Source organism: Suncus etruscus, chromosome 3, assembly GCF_024139225.1.
Source record: "Suncus etruscus isolate mSunEtr1 chromosome 3, mSunEtr1.pri.cur, whole genome shotgun sequence".
NCBI classification, from domain to species: domain Eukaryota; kingdom Metazoa; phylum Chordata; class Mammalia; order Eulipotyphla; family Soricidae; genus Suncus; species Suncus etruscus.
Genome location: NC_064850.1, coordinates 48,987,292 through 49,003,751, shown reverse-complemented (window position 1 = coordinate 49,003,751; position 16,460 = coordinate 48,987,292). Strand labels below are relative to the sequence as shown.

The 16,460-nt window shown below is 38.9% G+C and overlaps 1 protein-coding gene across 1 annotated transcript in view; it reads right to left on the bottom strand.

Annotated features, from left to right (window-relative positions):
• The window catches only part of SPATA17 (spermatogenesis associated 17), a 134,183-nt gene that overhangs the window by 59,404 nt on the left and 58,319 nt on the right, over positions 1-16,460 (bottom strand). The window contains exon 6 of the mRNA XM_049769538.1: positions 9,692-9,815. Within this exon, the coding sequence (XP_049625495.1) occupies positions 9,692-9,815 (124 nt within the window). The remainder of the gene's footprint in view (positions 1-9,691; positions 9,816-16,460) is intronic.

Sequence of the window (16,460 nt, the reverse complement as noted above, 5' to 3'; positions counted from 1 at the left end):
GTGAGAGGCAAGAAAGTGAAGGAGTGGAAAAGTAGAAGCGAGAACACAGAACGTTCAGGTGAATATTGACAACTCTTCCCTGGCCAGTGAATCCATCATAGCCAACAGAGCAGAGCAGTGTTGGGTGCTGGCCAGGCCTGGCATGTCCCCACACTACACAGGCCACTGTTAATAATCAAGACCATGCCCACTCGCCCCCAAAAAATGACTGAGTAGAAATTTGGAATTCTCTAAATTTCTAGGAATGATGGGGATAAAAGTGGGGACAGCCGTGTACAAAACACTGACTTTCTCACTGAACTCGCTCCAGCCCTCAGACTATTCTTTAATATCCATCTTCTCAGTGAAGTTTAAGATCACTGAGGACCAGCACAGTGCCATTCAGCTCCTGCTATATTTTACAGTTATTTGAAAAATATGATAGCATGAAAGTAAGGCATTTGCCTTGCATGCAGAAGGACAGTGGTTCGAATCCGGGCATCCCATATGGTACCCTGAGCCAGGAGTAACCCCTGAGCACTGCTGGGTGTGACCCAAAAACAAAACAAGAAAGAAAGGAAGGAAGGAAGGAAGGAAGGAAGGAAGGAAGGAAGGAAGGAAGGAAGGAAGGAAGGAAGGAAGGAAGGAAGGAAGGAAGAAAGAAAGAAAGAAAGAAAGAAAGAAAGAAAGAAAGAAAGAAAGAAAGAAAGAAAGAAAGAAAGAAAGAAAGAAAGAAAGAAAGAAAGAAAATAAAAACATGAAAATGACAAGTGTTCAACCTCAATCTAAAACTAACTCAAGAAGAAACTTTTAACACAGTGTCTGGACATGAGTTCTTCTTCACATTTTATATATTTATATATTTGAGGCACTTGTTCCACTGGGAAGCTACTTCCTAAATCCTTGTTTAACTCTTTAAAGCAAATAATGTACTTACAAAATTTAGAACTCTAACTCATTGGAGAAATTGCCTTTATCCAAGCCTCATTGAGAGGAGGTTGCTCATCTTTGTTTTTTGAATACGTGATAAGAATTTTTTTTAAAAAAAGATAAAGATTTCTTTTTCAGAAAAAAAAAGAAAAGAAGAAATAGAACACTGAGAATAAACAGGTAAACAGGGAACAGCTTGCAGAAATACGCAATAGACATAGATAAGGGTTTAATCACAAATAAATATAAACTATGGAGTCATAGAACGGTGGGGGTTAGAGCATTCATTCTGGAACGATCAGAACCAGAATTCACACTAGTCACACAGGAAGAAAGGCCTAGAGAGTGGGTAGTTGTTGGGGAAGTTTGAGGACTCAGAAAAGAGTCATAGTGAGCACTTGGAGATCTGCTCTGTCAAGGGAAATAGTTGAGTCTGGGGAAAACATGGACTCACAGCAGGCAGATCTACAGGGACTAACTTTCCTCTGGAGAGACGTACCCAGTAGGCACTCTCTACAGGAAATGAGGGAGGGAAAATGTCTGAAGGACATCAGAAGCTTCTTTGAAGGGTCAGTATGTTGGGGGCTGAGGCAGGGGCACAGCATGGGGCACAGTACAGCATTGTAATTAGCTAGTGCCCCCACAGACACCAGATTGCTGTGGCACAAATCACAATGCACAATCTTGTAAGGACATAAGCTGCAGAGGACAGTTTGTAGACACTGAGCCTTTGAAAAAGGTTTTGTGAGGCCCACAGTGGAAGTCACTTGACTTCTCTGTCTCCTCTGAGTAAAGGGCCAATATTAGGGGGAGTAATGATAGGGGGCCTAATCAGCCACTATCTTCACCTCAAGTTGGTCACCAGCCTTAGTCTGGTTCTAAAAATCACTTTGTTTTTTCATAGCCATGGTCTGACATACTCCTATTCTGTTCTGCTGGCTTCTTGCACTGGCTTTATCTACTAGTTTCTAATAGGTATAGATGAATCAGGTTGCTTTGTGATGTCTGAATGTCTCAAAAGTGAACAACTCCATGCTGAGTGTTTAGTAGAGGGAAAGCAGAGGAACTTTCTATGTATGGCTGTTAGGTAAGTGGAGAGCAATAAATAGGAGACTTGTTCTCAATTCATAAACATTTTCATCTTAACAAGACTGGGCTTAGAAACATGTTGCCTGTGTCCATAGATTACCAATTAGTTTGGGTTAGTTTGGGTTTGGGTTAGTTCACCTTTTAAGAGGAAAGTATTTTCCTACTGTGTCCAGTTATAATGTGATGTGATTTTAATATATATAAATGAAAGAAAAGCATTTGTTAAAGAAATCAACTAGTTTCATTAGTATTAATTTGAGTATGGGATCTTTTTAAACAAATCATGAGTAACTTAAAATTCTTTTCTCAGTGGCCATATAATATTTTACTAGCAACTAAAAGAATAACATTACAACCTATTATATAGATGATGACAGAAACACAGTGTTCATAAAATATGTGCATACAATTTAATTTCATTTTAGTTTTTCACTTCCGATTTAATTTTTACTTGTATATATATAGACTACTAATGCCATTAATGGAAATAAAGTTCCTCCATAATCACAACGTACTAGGCTACTAATACATTTCACAATTACTTTTTCTTTTTTATTAGCATATTAAAATTAAGAAACAGGGAACTGGTTTCACTAATCAAGAAACTGCTAATGTGTGCAATTCTAAATAGCTAGCTATATAATTCTACACTAGAACTTTCTAGGATGGAAGTCTTGAGTTTTACATTTGTATCTTTGCTAATTTGTTTTTGTTTTGTTTTGTTTTGTTTTTTTGTGGTTTTTGGGTCACACCCAGCAGTGCTCAGGGGTTATTCCTGGCTCCAGGCTCAGAAATTGCTCCTGGCAGGCACGGGGACCATATGGGACGCTGGGATTCCAACCGATGACCTCCTGCATGAAAGGCAAATGCCTTACGTCCATGCTATCTCTCCGGCCCCATCTTTGCTAATTTGTAATTTTGCTAATTTCCAGGAAGAGCTTTAGAAATTCGGAAACGTTTAAGAGGGAATATCTACTGAGTATTGTATTGAATCCCACAATAGGTCTTTTCATAAATCCACCAGTAGGTGGAGAAGACAACATAATTTATTACCTGAGAACAAGGGCAAAGGAACCAAAGTCAGTGGATTTGGAATAAAATAAATCTGCAAATGAAATTTTCTTCAAAGGAAATATGCTCTATATGTGTTAAATTTACTTTGACTGGTCACTGAATCAAAATAAATAACTTTATTAAATAATCAATCTTTGCAGGAAGATAAATTAAATATACAAATGTACTTTATCTACATTTTACTTATTCACATCAACTAAAATTAGCTCTCTTTTTATAAAACTTTTACAGGGACAAAGACTATTTTTTTGATATGTTCATTTAATAAGGGTGCTAAACCCAATCCTGTTTTACAGGTGGTGGGGTGCATAACAAATAGTATTTTCTGGGAAATATAATTGACTAATCCTATTATGTCTGTAGCAACAAATTAACCTTATTACTACTAGTAAATGGTGATTGATTATTTATGCAAATAAGTTAGCGTGTTCAGCTTTCTGATGGAAATAAACATATACAAAAGGTGCATTAATATGACTTGAACTTTTTAATTAATAAAACCCTGAGGGGTCTATTAATTCACTCATTGCAATTTTCGTTATTTACTTGCGTAATGCCTATCGATGCTAACATATTTGCTTGCATAAAATGAGATAATTAATATTGGTAAAAATCAGTAATAGATTTTTAAAAACTCTTCTAAGATTTACATTGATTAGTACTAAAAATAGATTAACACTGACTTTACAGTAGTTTTTTTCAGGATGAAGATCTCAGCATTCAATGTACTCATTTCAAAATTATCACCACATTAAACAACATACAATTGAGTTCATTTATTATCTACCTGTAATAAATATATCGCATTTCATTTCTCAACTTTTTTACGTGTATTTACTTAAATTGATATTTTGTTTTATTTTGTTTCCATTCAATTAAATAAAGCTTTTTAAAACTAAAAGTTAACAATAAAAGGAGAAATTTACTAGATATCTTAAAATCATTCCTAAAATATTGGTCACCCAAACTGTTTTTCACATTACTGAAGAAAAAGCTATTAGAACTATTTCTCTTTAGAAGTTCAATATAATTTTTGACTTACCTTGAAACATTTACAAAAATTATTTACACTTTAATATTTATTTAATTCATTTTCAAATATCTGCACAAATGGAGAGTTAAAGCTAACACAAGGCTTTCTCTTTATTTTTGTTTTTGTTTTTGTTTTTGGTTTTGGTTTTGGTTTTTGGGTCACACCCGGCGGTGCTCAGGCTGTCTGCTCAGATATAGCTCCTGGTAGGCACCTGGGACCATATGGGAAAACTGTATTCGAACCAACCACCTTTGGTCCTGGATCGGCTGCTTGCAAGGCAAACGCCGCTGTGCTATCTCTCCGGGCCCCTTTATTTATTTATTTATTTATTTATTTTTTGTTTTTTTTTTGGGCCACACCCGGCAGTGCTCAGGGGTTACTCCTGGCTGTCTGCTCAGAAATAGTTCATATGGGACACCGGGATTCGAACCAACCACCTTTGGTCCTGGATCGGCCCCTTTATTTTTAAACTTTATTTATTTATAAATAAATGATTCCTGGTTCTGCACTCAGAAATTGCCCCTGGCAGGGGTGGGAGTGGAGGTGGGGGTGGGGGGGGCGGGGGTGGGGCCAGGAACTGGACACGGACCATATGGGATTCGGAAAATTAAACCGGGTCCCTCTCGGTAAGAAAAACACCCTATTTAAAAAAAAAAATGAAAAACACCCTACTACTGTGTTATTTCTCTGGCCCCATAATATACGTCTTTCAAAATACTCAACACATGTTGGAATTTATTCTCCCCTGAAATGTATATTTAATACGATTTAAAATAAAATCTCTTATAAACAAATGATGAGATTAATTGGTAAACATCTGACTTAAACCTCGGCTTAATTTCTCCCCAATGAGAGGAGAAATTCTCCCCATAGAGGCTGAGAATCTATAGCAATGTTCAGATTGAAACCTTTTATCTTATGATTTGCTGTCAGGTTATGAAGGATGTACATTTATTTATCAAATAAACAAAATGGTATCAGCAGAATCAGAAATGTAAGTGGCTAATTTTAGCAAGACTTGCATAAGTAAGCTATGTCATAGAAAATAGGGAGAATTTCTCGTCTACCGAAAAATTAGTAATGCATTAGATTAGAACATAATTTCTCCTGTTAGAGTCCTCAAATGAGAGTGGGGATGGGGAATGCCATTATATAGGTTCCAGATTAGATGGAAATGAGAATGAATTATTCCTTGTGATGAAGAATCTTTAGGGATAATTCCATTTGTTCTAGTCCCAGCACAATATCAGGTAGATTTCAGGTATTCAAAAAAAATTGTTAATTAGAGTAATCAATTAATTTAAAAGGTAAGATTCATAATCTATTAAATAATATTAGTTGTATTGTTTAGGTAAAAATAAAATACTGCAATTTTTGCTAAGGTTAAAATGAATTTTTTCAGCCACACCCAGTGATGCTCAGGGGTTACTCCTGGCTATGTGCTCAGAAATTGCTCCTGGCTTGGGGGACCATGTGGGACTCCGGGTGATCGAACCGCAATCTGTCCTAGGCTAGTGCATGCAAGGCAGATGCCTTATCACTTGTGCTACCACTCCGGCCCCTAAAAATGATTTTCAACTGTGAATTGCAGTACTAGTTCTAAAGCCCAACCAGCTTGATATAATGATGAGAAACAGATTTTAAGCTGAATGTAATAAATCTGATTTGTATAAGAAACAAAATTGTGCCATTCCCAGCTTGAGTCTATCAATACAATTCAATCTCAGACCAATGTAAATAGATGAGGTAAGGATAGTACAGTCATTCTATCACCCCCAACCCCCACCCCACAAAAGAAGTTTGCTTTGGGAATGAAAGCAAGTCCCCATGGGATCAAAGGGCTGTCCCTGCTTTCTATCATTTATGATCAAACAACAGATAACTGATAAGGCTTACTAACTTTGCAGGCCCAAACCCGTGACAACTTTTATGCTACTGCTCTCCACAGGAGGTGCTTTCAGAAGTAATTTCCCCTGTTAGTGCCCTCAAATGAGGGTAGGGGTGGAGAATGATATAATATAGGTTCTAGATGTCCACTCCTGATGAAAGTTCTTTGGGATCTCTGGCAGCATACCACAGCATGCATTCTCAGGTACATCACAGTCAATGAGTGTGTTAGTACACAGCTAGCAAGTGTGAGTTGTGGTGAGCAAATGTGCAAACAGATCATCATGGACTTGATGTCTGAAGAGAGATGCAAGCCAGTGTGTGGCACAATCTTTTTTTTTTTTTTTTTTTTTTGGTTTTTGGGCCACACTCGGCGTTGCTCAGGGATTACTCCTGGCTGTCTGCTCAGAAATAGCTCCTGGCAGGCACGGGGGACCATATGGGACACCGGGATTCGAACCAATCACCTTTGGTCCTGGATCAGCTGCTTGCCAGGCAAACACCACTGTGCTATCTCTCTGGGCCCGTGTGGCACAATCTTGAGCATCACAGCAGCTGGGCTGAAGTGATAACAGCAAAATTAAAGGCCACCAAAGATATTTCACTGGTGAAGGAGGGGTGTTCATTTTATGACTAAAACACAACTACAAACATGTTTGTAGTCATGGTGCTAAAATAAAGATATTATTATTTTTTTTTTTTTTTTGGTTTTTGGGCCACACCCGGCGGTGCTCAGGGGTTACTCCTGGCTGTCTGCTCAGAAATAGCTCCTGGCAGGCACGGGGGACCATATGGGACACCGGGATTCGAACCAACCACCTTTGGTCCTGGATTGGCTGCTTGCAAGGCAAACGCCGCTGTGCTATCTCTCCGGGCCCAAATAAAGATATTATTAAAAACAAAAACAAAACCAAAGATGCCTTTAATTAGTGCATCAGGGGCTTCTGGGAGAAAAGGAGAGGAAAGGGACTTCTAGAATGAAAGTCAAGTTTACAGACACAGACACTGCCAGCAGGATAGACCATATAAACAGGGACAAAACTAGGAGCTCCACAGCAGTTTTTATTTGCTAACACTAACTTTCCTCAAACATCATAGTAACATCTTTGAAATTCCACTTCAATCCACATCATCTATCAGTTCATAAATAATTTGCTAAACTAAGCACTTAATTTAACACTTAGTTTCTAAACCATTGACCATACTTTCTGTTGCAAGGTAAGTATTGCAGGAATGTCTATATGCTATCCTTATTTTTACAGTAAGAAAGCTCAATCTTTGTGGATTTTATAATGTATTCCATTATATATTTGGGCTATAGATCTAGGTAACCCTGGATAGTATAGATAAACAAATATTTTGATTAAGTCTGATTTCTGGCTAAAGGGCACATGAAAAAATGTTCCACATCACTAATCATCAGGGAGATGCAAATCAAAACAACTATGAGGTACCATCTCATGCCACAGAGACTGGCACACGTCACAAAGAACAAGAACTACCAGTGCTGGTATGGATGTGGGGAGAAAGGAACTCTCATTCACTGCTGGCAGAAATGAGCCAGCATATCTAGTCTAGTCCAGGCTTTGTGGGAAAGTATGGATATTCCTCAAAACACTGAAAATTGAGCTCTCATAAGATCCAGCAATACCAATATCCTTGGGCAATAGATACCCTAGGAACAAAAGCACACAATACAAAAATGCCCTCTGCACTCCCATGTTCATCAGAGCATTATTTATTATTTCCAGAATCTGGAAACAAATCAGATGCTTGACAACAGATGAGTGGCTCAAGAAACTGTAGTATATCTACACAATGGAATACTATGCCGCCGTTAGGAAAAATGAGTCATGAAAGTTACCTATACATGGATGGACATGGAAACTATTATGCTGAGTACAATGAGTCAAAAGGATAGGGACCAGAGTGGTAGTACAGGGCGTAAAGCGTCTGCCTTGCATGCTCTAGCCTAGGATGGACCGTGGTTCTATCCCCTGGCATCCCATATGATTCTCCAAGCCAGGGGCAATTTCTGAGTGACTAGCCAGGAGTAATCCCTGAGCATCACCAGGTGTGGCCCAAAAACAAAAACAAAAACAAAAAAAAAAAAGAAGAGATAGATACAGAATAGTCTCACTTATCTGTGGGATTTAAAAACAATAAAAGACAATGAACTAAAATACCCAGAGACAATATAGATACTGGCCAGAAGGACCAGCCCATGATTTGAAACTGTGAAGCTTACCAGAGTGGTGAGCACAGTTAGAAAGATAATTGAACAAGTACTATGACAATAGTGAGAGAGCGAGTGAGCAAGCCAGTGAGCAAGAGAAATAGAATGCCTATCTTGAAGATAGGCAAGGGATGGGGGAGGAGGGAAATGGGGAACATTGGTGGTAGGAATCAAGCCAATAGTTAAAAACCATTATTCTTACTGAACGACCACACCACTTGAACTTGCACAGAGAAGCTGCAGGTGACAGCTGGCCTGTGCTCTCTGAGGCTTACCATCCTGCTGATGGTGTATCTAAGGTTGACACTGAGTGTACATGGGGGGAGGAGTGCCCCCCTGTGAGACGTGACTAGCTCAGGCTTAAAGACAATGGTAGGGACAGAACAATAGCACAGTGGTAGGGCATTTGCCTTGCACGCTGCTGACCCAAGTCAGACCTAGGTTCAATTTCCAGTATCCCATATGGTCCCTCGAGCCTGACAAGTGTAATTTCTGAGTGCAGAGCCAGGACTAACCCCTGAATGCTGGCAGGTATGACCCAAAACTAAAAAATAAAACAACAAAAAGACAATGGTAAGAAGACCCTGATTACAACTGAAGACCTGGTCTTCAGAATCTAAAAGTATTAAACAGGGGCTGGTGAGGTGGTGCTAGAGGTAAGGTGTCTGCCTTGCAAGTGCTAGCCATGGAAGGACTGTGGTTCGATCCCCCGGCATCCCATATGGTCCTCCCAAACCAGTGGCAATTTCTGAACGCTTAGCAAGGAGTAACCCCTGAGCATCAAATGGGTGTGGCCCCCCCAAAAACAAAAACAAAACAAAAAAAATAAAAGTATTAAACAACCCAGAACTCCCTAACTCCCTGCTTATAATTAAAATAAAAACAAATATCCACCCCCTCACCCCTAGCTCCAGCCCACTCCCAATTTAACATTCATTTCCAACCCAGTAGGGCCAAAGATTCTAACTAGGATGTATTTCTTCTAGTTCCCATGCAAGGCCTGAAGTAATTGAATGAGAACATGTGTGATGCCACAGTCCATATGGGCAACACTCACTGGCCAGAACCTTGCAAGGGAATGGAGACTGGGTGTGTCCTGTGATAGTATGGTTAGCATCTCAGCAGGTACTTAACTCCAGGAGCATGCATGAAAGCACCCTGGGCTTAAGGGGATGGGAATGGGAATCTCTAACAGCTTCATATCAAGTAAGGGGAGTATTGAAGGGAGATGGTGGGTGGGTGGGGGGACAACCTTAGTGCTGAGCTCTCCCAAGTGGCAGATCCCATTGATGATGGGGCCCATCAGCTGGGGCTGAGTGACTGCTTGCACAACTGCATGGACCTGAACTGGAAGGAGTTCTGGAAGGAGTCTGGGTGATTATTTCTTCAACAGCCAGGCCCATGTGGGCTGCTAGTTAATCTCTGTTGGGCAGGGCCCCATGCAGCCCAGGCCTGAGACTCACCTGGTTGGTGCTGAGCAGGTAATGCATCTTGCGGGCCAGGTACGCTTGTTTCTTCTCTTCTTGTTCGAGCCTGGCCTTCTTCTCTTCTCTGGCCTTCATCTCTGCAAACTCTGCAAGTGCCTCTCTGCATCAAGACCAGTCATAGTTATTTATGGTTTTAATAACCCCGCTCCCCTTTTCATCCCTTCACAAGTAAGTTTTTCTGGGTTGATGCCAGGGTTCACCCCCATCTCAGTCAGGGGTGCCAGAAACCTACATGCACATCTGGGGTGAATCCATACAGGCTCTAAGAGCACATAAATCTCCCCTATCTTAGTCCCTACCCCTCAGTACGTAAATTTAAAAATAAATTGAATTCAATGACAGGGAATATTATCAGGGCAAAGTGAATGGCTACATATTTTTGACTGAAGAAGAATTATTTTGAATAAACTAAAATATACCCCCAAATGCAAGCTACTGATACCTTTTATATTTTGATTTAAAATTCCCTTATCACTTAGTTTCTCTACTGATGAAAGGGCTTGTTTTCAAAGTGTAATGGGTTTTCCTACATATACTTATATTACTAAGTTGACTTAGTTAATAATTCAAATGGTGCCAACAAAATTACCATGCTATCTGGCACATTTGGATTAGCATTTCTGCTCAACTATATAATAAAAATAAAAGATAAATTAGGAAAGTGTGTTCATTATTTTATCAACACAAAAATCCTATCAACATCATGGAATGTATCATCATCCATATGTATGTAAACCAAAAACTCAAGCCAAATAAGCTTTTCAAATGTAAAAATAATCTTGCTAAACAGAACTAAATAGTACCAAATATGTGGAAAGAACAAATATAACCACTTATGTTAAAGCAGTGTTGGAAGTTGTACTCTATTTTTTTTTTCTGAAAAAGATAAAAGCAATATTATCTAGTTCTCTGAGTAAAATTCTAAGTAAATCATCCAGGCATGTACCTCAAAGATATATGGGTAAAAACTAAAGGAAGAATTTTTTTTAATTCTTATTTTTGCTTTAAGCTCTAGTAGTCATTTTGTTGAAACTCTTTGTTAGAAGCAATGAACACAATACCCCACACAAGGTTACCTGTGAAACACAGTGACGTGTAAAAATCACCAAGGCTCTGCCATTTCAGCACAGCAGTTTTTTTCAACATAAGATTAAATTGCAAAATAAATGAATTACTTGGAGTGGCATGGCCCTCATTTTACCACCCTTCTCTTGAAATTGCTTATTAATATGAAAAGAGGAGTAAGAAAAGAGCCTGTTTGACTTTCTGCATAGTATTTGGGGGGCTTTTGCACACCCCAGAGCTGGGCTCACCGCACATTTCGATTGTGTGGGCAGGCTGGTACAATGACCTTGCTGACCTGCATCTCAGGCTATTATTAATCGCTAAGTAACCTGGTAAAGCCAAACAAATTTGTTTCCATTGAAAGGATCTCTATCTGTGTCTAAGAATTTGTTCTGTACCAAACAAACCTCATTAACTGTGTCCATTTTTGACAAAGAACCAGGACTCTAGAAGGGCTCATGACCTTTCTTTGTCCTTAAGGTACACATTTCAAGGCAGCTACAGAGCAATAAATGAGAACTTTCCCCAGGAACAAAAGGAATGAACATAAGTTACATAGGGAAATGAATACATTATGGATTTTAATCTTTGTTTTTTGTTGCTGTTCTGTAAAACAACAAATATTTCTCATGATTTCCTCTAATCCTGTTTTTAGGATCATTTTTTTTTAAATCAAGGAAGTACCATGATAAGAGATTACTCAGATAAGCTTGTATCCAAATGTATGTTATACTCAAAGTACAATCGATTTCTGAACGATCACAAAACTAAGAAGTGAATCTACGAAGATGTTTGTGCTCTACAAATAATATGATAAATATGAAAATCGTGTGTACAGTTGAATGTATGTATATCTGCTATGTTACAAAGTTTGTAGGCTTTGGCTGTCTATATATTTTGTATAAAAAATTATTTGAAGTAGTAGAAACAGTCCATCTTCAGGAGATGAAAGAAGAAAACTCCAGCAGAAGACATGGGAAGCTGGACAAGAGTCCAGGACTAAGAGATAGGCTGAGGTGTGCTCATGTTTACTTTGGGAAACAAATATGTGTATGTCTACTTTGGTAAATAAATATGCAATCAGCATGGAGAAGGCCTGAGAAGCCCTAGAATCACCCTAAGAAATTAGACAAAGTCCCAAAAAGTCTAATCCTGGTCATCTCAGACCACAAAAGTAACTCACTTAGTAAATTCCTGCAATCCCTGGAAAATGTCTAGCTGACATCCCTCATAGATGGGTCTCCTTGCAGGGGCATGTGACGGCATGATGCTCACCTTCCATTATGTCAACATCTAGCTGGAGGGACCAAGGATGAAAGGTGCAGTGTACTATTTACACAGGTCTTTGGGACATTGATAAGAATGAAGAGGATACAATAAGAATATTTATACTGTTAAAGATGAAATGACAAAGACCATTGCCTAAGATTCCCTAAATTTTTTCAAAACTTATAATCTAATTTTTATCAACTGAAAAATTTTAAATGTACCCCCCTCCCTAATATTCTTTAAATATTTTGAAAATTATTTTAGATTGCTTTCAGTAATGTGTGTGTGTGTGTGTGTGTGTGTGTGTGTGTGTGTGTGTGTGTGTGTGTGTGTTAAATTCAGGTTACTTTTTCACCTGTGTTCTCAGAAAAGAATTCTTGGTATATATATGAGAGAGATGTCACTAATGACCCTATTTTACTACTCTGGAAACAGGGAATGGAGGAAAATTCCCCTGAACTCTTCTGATTCATCTGGGAGTAGATGAGAAATGAACAGACAGATTAGTAGGAGAAAAAGCCAGAATATAATATCTGGAGGATTTCCATGGCTGTAAATTCTATAGACAAACAGGGCAAATCAGGGATCTCTACCCTGTGATGATGGAGCCAGGGCATTGAAAGGAGAGAATGCAGAGACCCCTCTGACAAGAAAGGGGTACTCTCACCTTTCACTCTAAGGGATTAAAGTAAATTTCTCAGAAAGGACATAACCACCAACAGACCACCACCTTCCCACCCAAAGAAATTCTTCTGGGCCCTCAAAAAGGCTCAAGTTATCATTTATACTATTAGAAACCAGGTTAAGGATTGAGCTGGGCAACAATGTCTGGGCTACTAGGATCTTCATTGCCCTGCTCATAATTTAAAATAATCTTCACTCTTTAATCCAGGAGAATAGTTTCTCCCAGGCCACTGGACCTGTATTCACCTTCAGTTTCCCATATCAACCTTTATGAATCACATAAAGCTGATAAAACTACTATGAGTAAAGCATGAGTTAGTGGCTGAGATGGTATGAAGAGCTGTTTGCTAGGCAGCCTCTCAGCCCATAACAGGCTCTGGGCACCCTGATCGAAGAGGCTGGGAGCCGAAGATGTTTTTCTTCACTTCAACAAACAAGCTATGAGATAAGTGGGGACAAGAAATTGCAAAAACAAATATATTCTCTTGCACCATTCTAAATGATACTTAAAAGGGGCCTTTCATACTGAGAAAATTCATGTTTTCTTAGACTGTACATTTATCTTTCCTTGTGACGGTTTTTGAGAATCATTTCTAGATCTTGTCCAGTCCAAGCCACAGAGTGATGAATTTCCATGAGCTACTTTTAAGGGGAAAAGAGCATTCTCCTCAAAATAGAATTACTTTGATAAATAATATTTATAAGCTAAAAAAATCCCCAGATGCATGATTACAATTTGGGAATCATCTCTGCCTATATATTACTGGTGAAACTACTTTTATTTGAATATTTTCTCAGTAGATATTTTATTAATGACTTTATTGAAACTAATAAAACTACATGAGTGTCCCCGTACCTTAAGAAGGGAGACGGGGGGGGGGGGCAGAGAGATAGCATGGAGGTAAGGTGTTTGCCTTTCATGCAGAAGGTCATCGGTTCAAATTCTGGCGTCCCATATTGTCCCCCGTGCCTGTCAGGAACAATTTCTGAGCATAGAGCCAGGAGTAACCCCTGAGCACTGCCAGGTGTGACCCAAAAACCACAAAAAAACAAACAAACAAAAAAAAGAAGGGAGACAGGAATTATGTTACTTTAAATATGTTAATAAAAATATCTTTCACAAGTTTTATCCTCTTCGCAAGTCCAGTAAATAAACAAATCTGAACCCTTTCTCTAAAAAACAAACCAACTAACCAACAAACAAACAAAAACGCTCCAGATCCCTCAATTCCAGTGTCCTTTGATCTCCTTTAATGTTCCATTACATTCTGCAATCTTCTACCATTACCTATCACTTCCAAATATGGTTCCAAGTATCATGGCGATACCAGATATTCATGACTGTGCCCCTCCCCAAGGGTCTAATACTCTCAAGGCTGGAGAGGATTTTTACAGCTAATTTAAGTTGCATTCAAAGAAAAAAAATCACAACTCAGAGGATTCATCAGATGAAGTTTCCTCATGAGGACGTGGGGTGGGAGTAGGATGTGAACTCAGTCTGAGACCCAACCATCTCTTGGGTCCCCTAAATGGCAACAAGGGCTTTGTTGTGGAAGATCTATTGGACTCTAGCCCAGACCAATTAAACCAGAGACTCTGGGGCCAGGACCTTATGACAAGCTCCTGCTTGAAGCAGTTTGAGAGACACAAGTCAGCTGGGGAGAACACCAGCAATACAGGAATTAGTACTGGATCTCAAGGGGCTAAAGACACAGGTCAGCTGGAGTGAACACTGGTAGCATGGGGAAGCAGTACAGGATTTCAGGGGACTTGCTAGTAGGACACCAAGAAATGCAACAATATTCCCATCAGTACAGTCACTCATATGTCACTGGGTTGGCCAAAGCACACCGGAGTATTACAAAAGAACACAGGGCATGTACAAACATCACTACAGTTTTAATTCAAGGAAAGACACATATCATGAGAAATCGGAATCTATATGGAACTTCTTTTATAAACACAATTGTCCAAATTTTCAGAAGGAAGTGCTAACAATTTCATACATTTCCTCAAATAAAACCCAATTCCAGAACCTGCATCTCTTTTAAAAACGTTGAATGAAGTAAATTTAGATAGCCCATCAGAGTTCTCACTCTGATCGATGACAGGAAAATCAGGGATGAGCTTCTATTCTCAGAAACAGCAGTAGTCAGGGGTTAAAGCAAAAGCACAGCAGGGAGGGCGTTTGCTTATCTTGCATGTGGCTGACCTGGGTTCTATCTCGGGACTCCATAGGGTCCCCCTGAGCACTGGCGGTAATATTTTCTGAGAGCAGAGGCAGGAGTAACCCCAGAATACCACTGAGTATGGCCCAAAAGACAAAAAAAAAAAAAAAAAAAAAGTCCCACAACCTCCCCTGAAAAACCCAAAAATAAAAAACTTAAATAAATACTGCATATTTCCAACCTAAGATATTCAGACACAGACTTTTGAAAATTAAATTTATTGAATATGCTTCTGTTTTTATCTCTAGCAGTTGTCTGCTGTCAACATGCCTTGATTAATTTGGCCAAAGAAGTAGCCAAGAAAATTTAAAAAAGAGAATACCAAGTCTAATAAACAAGTTTAAATAAGAACTGCAAATAAAGCCAGCAAGAGTGTGAACTTGGAGTGTGTCATCCAAAAATATTTGGAGGTGGGGCCAGTGAGGTGTCTGCCTTGCAAGCGCTAGCCAAGGAAGGACTGCGGTTCGATCCCCCAGTGTCCCATATGGTCCCCCAAGCCCGGGGCAATTTCTGAGCACTTAGCCAGCAGTAACCTCTGAGCATCAAAAGGGTGTGGTCCGAAAACCAAAAAAAAAAACCAAAAATATCTGGAGTCAAATGAAACCTTGGAACAGATTGTCTAGAAACCATTAAAGTACCCAAAATATTTGCACTAGAAACAAAAGCTTCACCTTTTTTCCTATTTGTTTTGCTTAAATCACTTAACTTCTTCCACCTGGTCATCCAGTTCCTGTAACAGCTGGATGGGAGCTGCCAATTCCCTAAGGGCAGGTTCTCTACAGGGAACATTCTGAAACACATGATCATTACCTTCCATACTTGGCTCCTGCTGTTGAACTTTCCACTTAGCCTGAGATCTGGTCTTGAAGTTTTATCATTTAGGAAATATTTAGACAAATCAACTCAATCAAAAAATAAACCAATATAGTTACTCCAAAAACCCTTTTGTTACAGTATAGAGCAATTACTCTTCAACATATATAAGCTACTTTGAGTGACTATCAAGAAAAAGTGAACACTTGTTTATGAAATTGAGCAGATCAAAGGATGTTTAACATATCAAACAAAAGAAAGATGCCTAAATCACAGAATCAACATTGAAAACATGAGATACATTTTGAGTTGACTTTTGTATAAGGAGTGAGATATGGGTCGATTTTCACTTTCGTGCATATGAGTTTCCAGTTGTACCAACACCATTTGTTGAATAGGCTTTCTTTGTTCCATTTCATATTCTTGCCTCTTTTATCAAATATTAGTTGGCTATATATCTGGGGGTTTATGTCTGGGAATTCTGTTCTAATCCACTGGTCTGAGGTCCTGTCTCTGTTCCAGTACCATGCTGTTTTTATTACTATGGCTTTATAGTATAGTTTCAAGTTAGGTAAGGAGATACCTCCCAACTTCTCATTTTTCAGAATGTGTTTAGCTATCCTGGGTCTTCTATGGTTCCAAATGAATTTTATAATTGATTGTTCTATTTCTTTAAAGAATTGTGT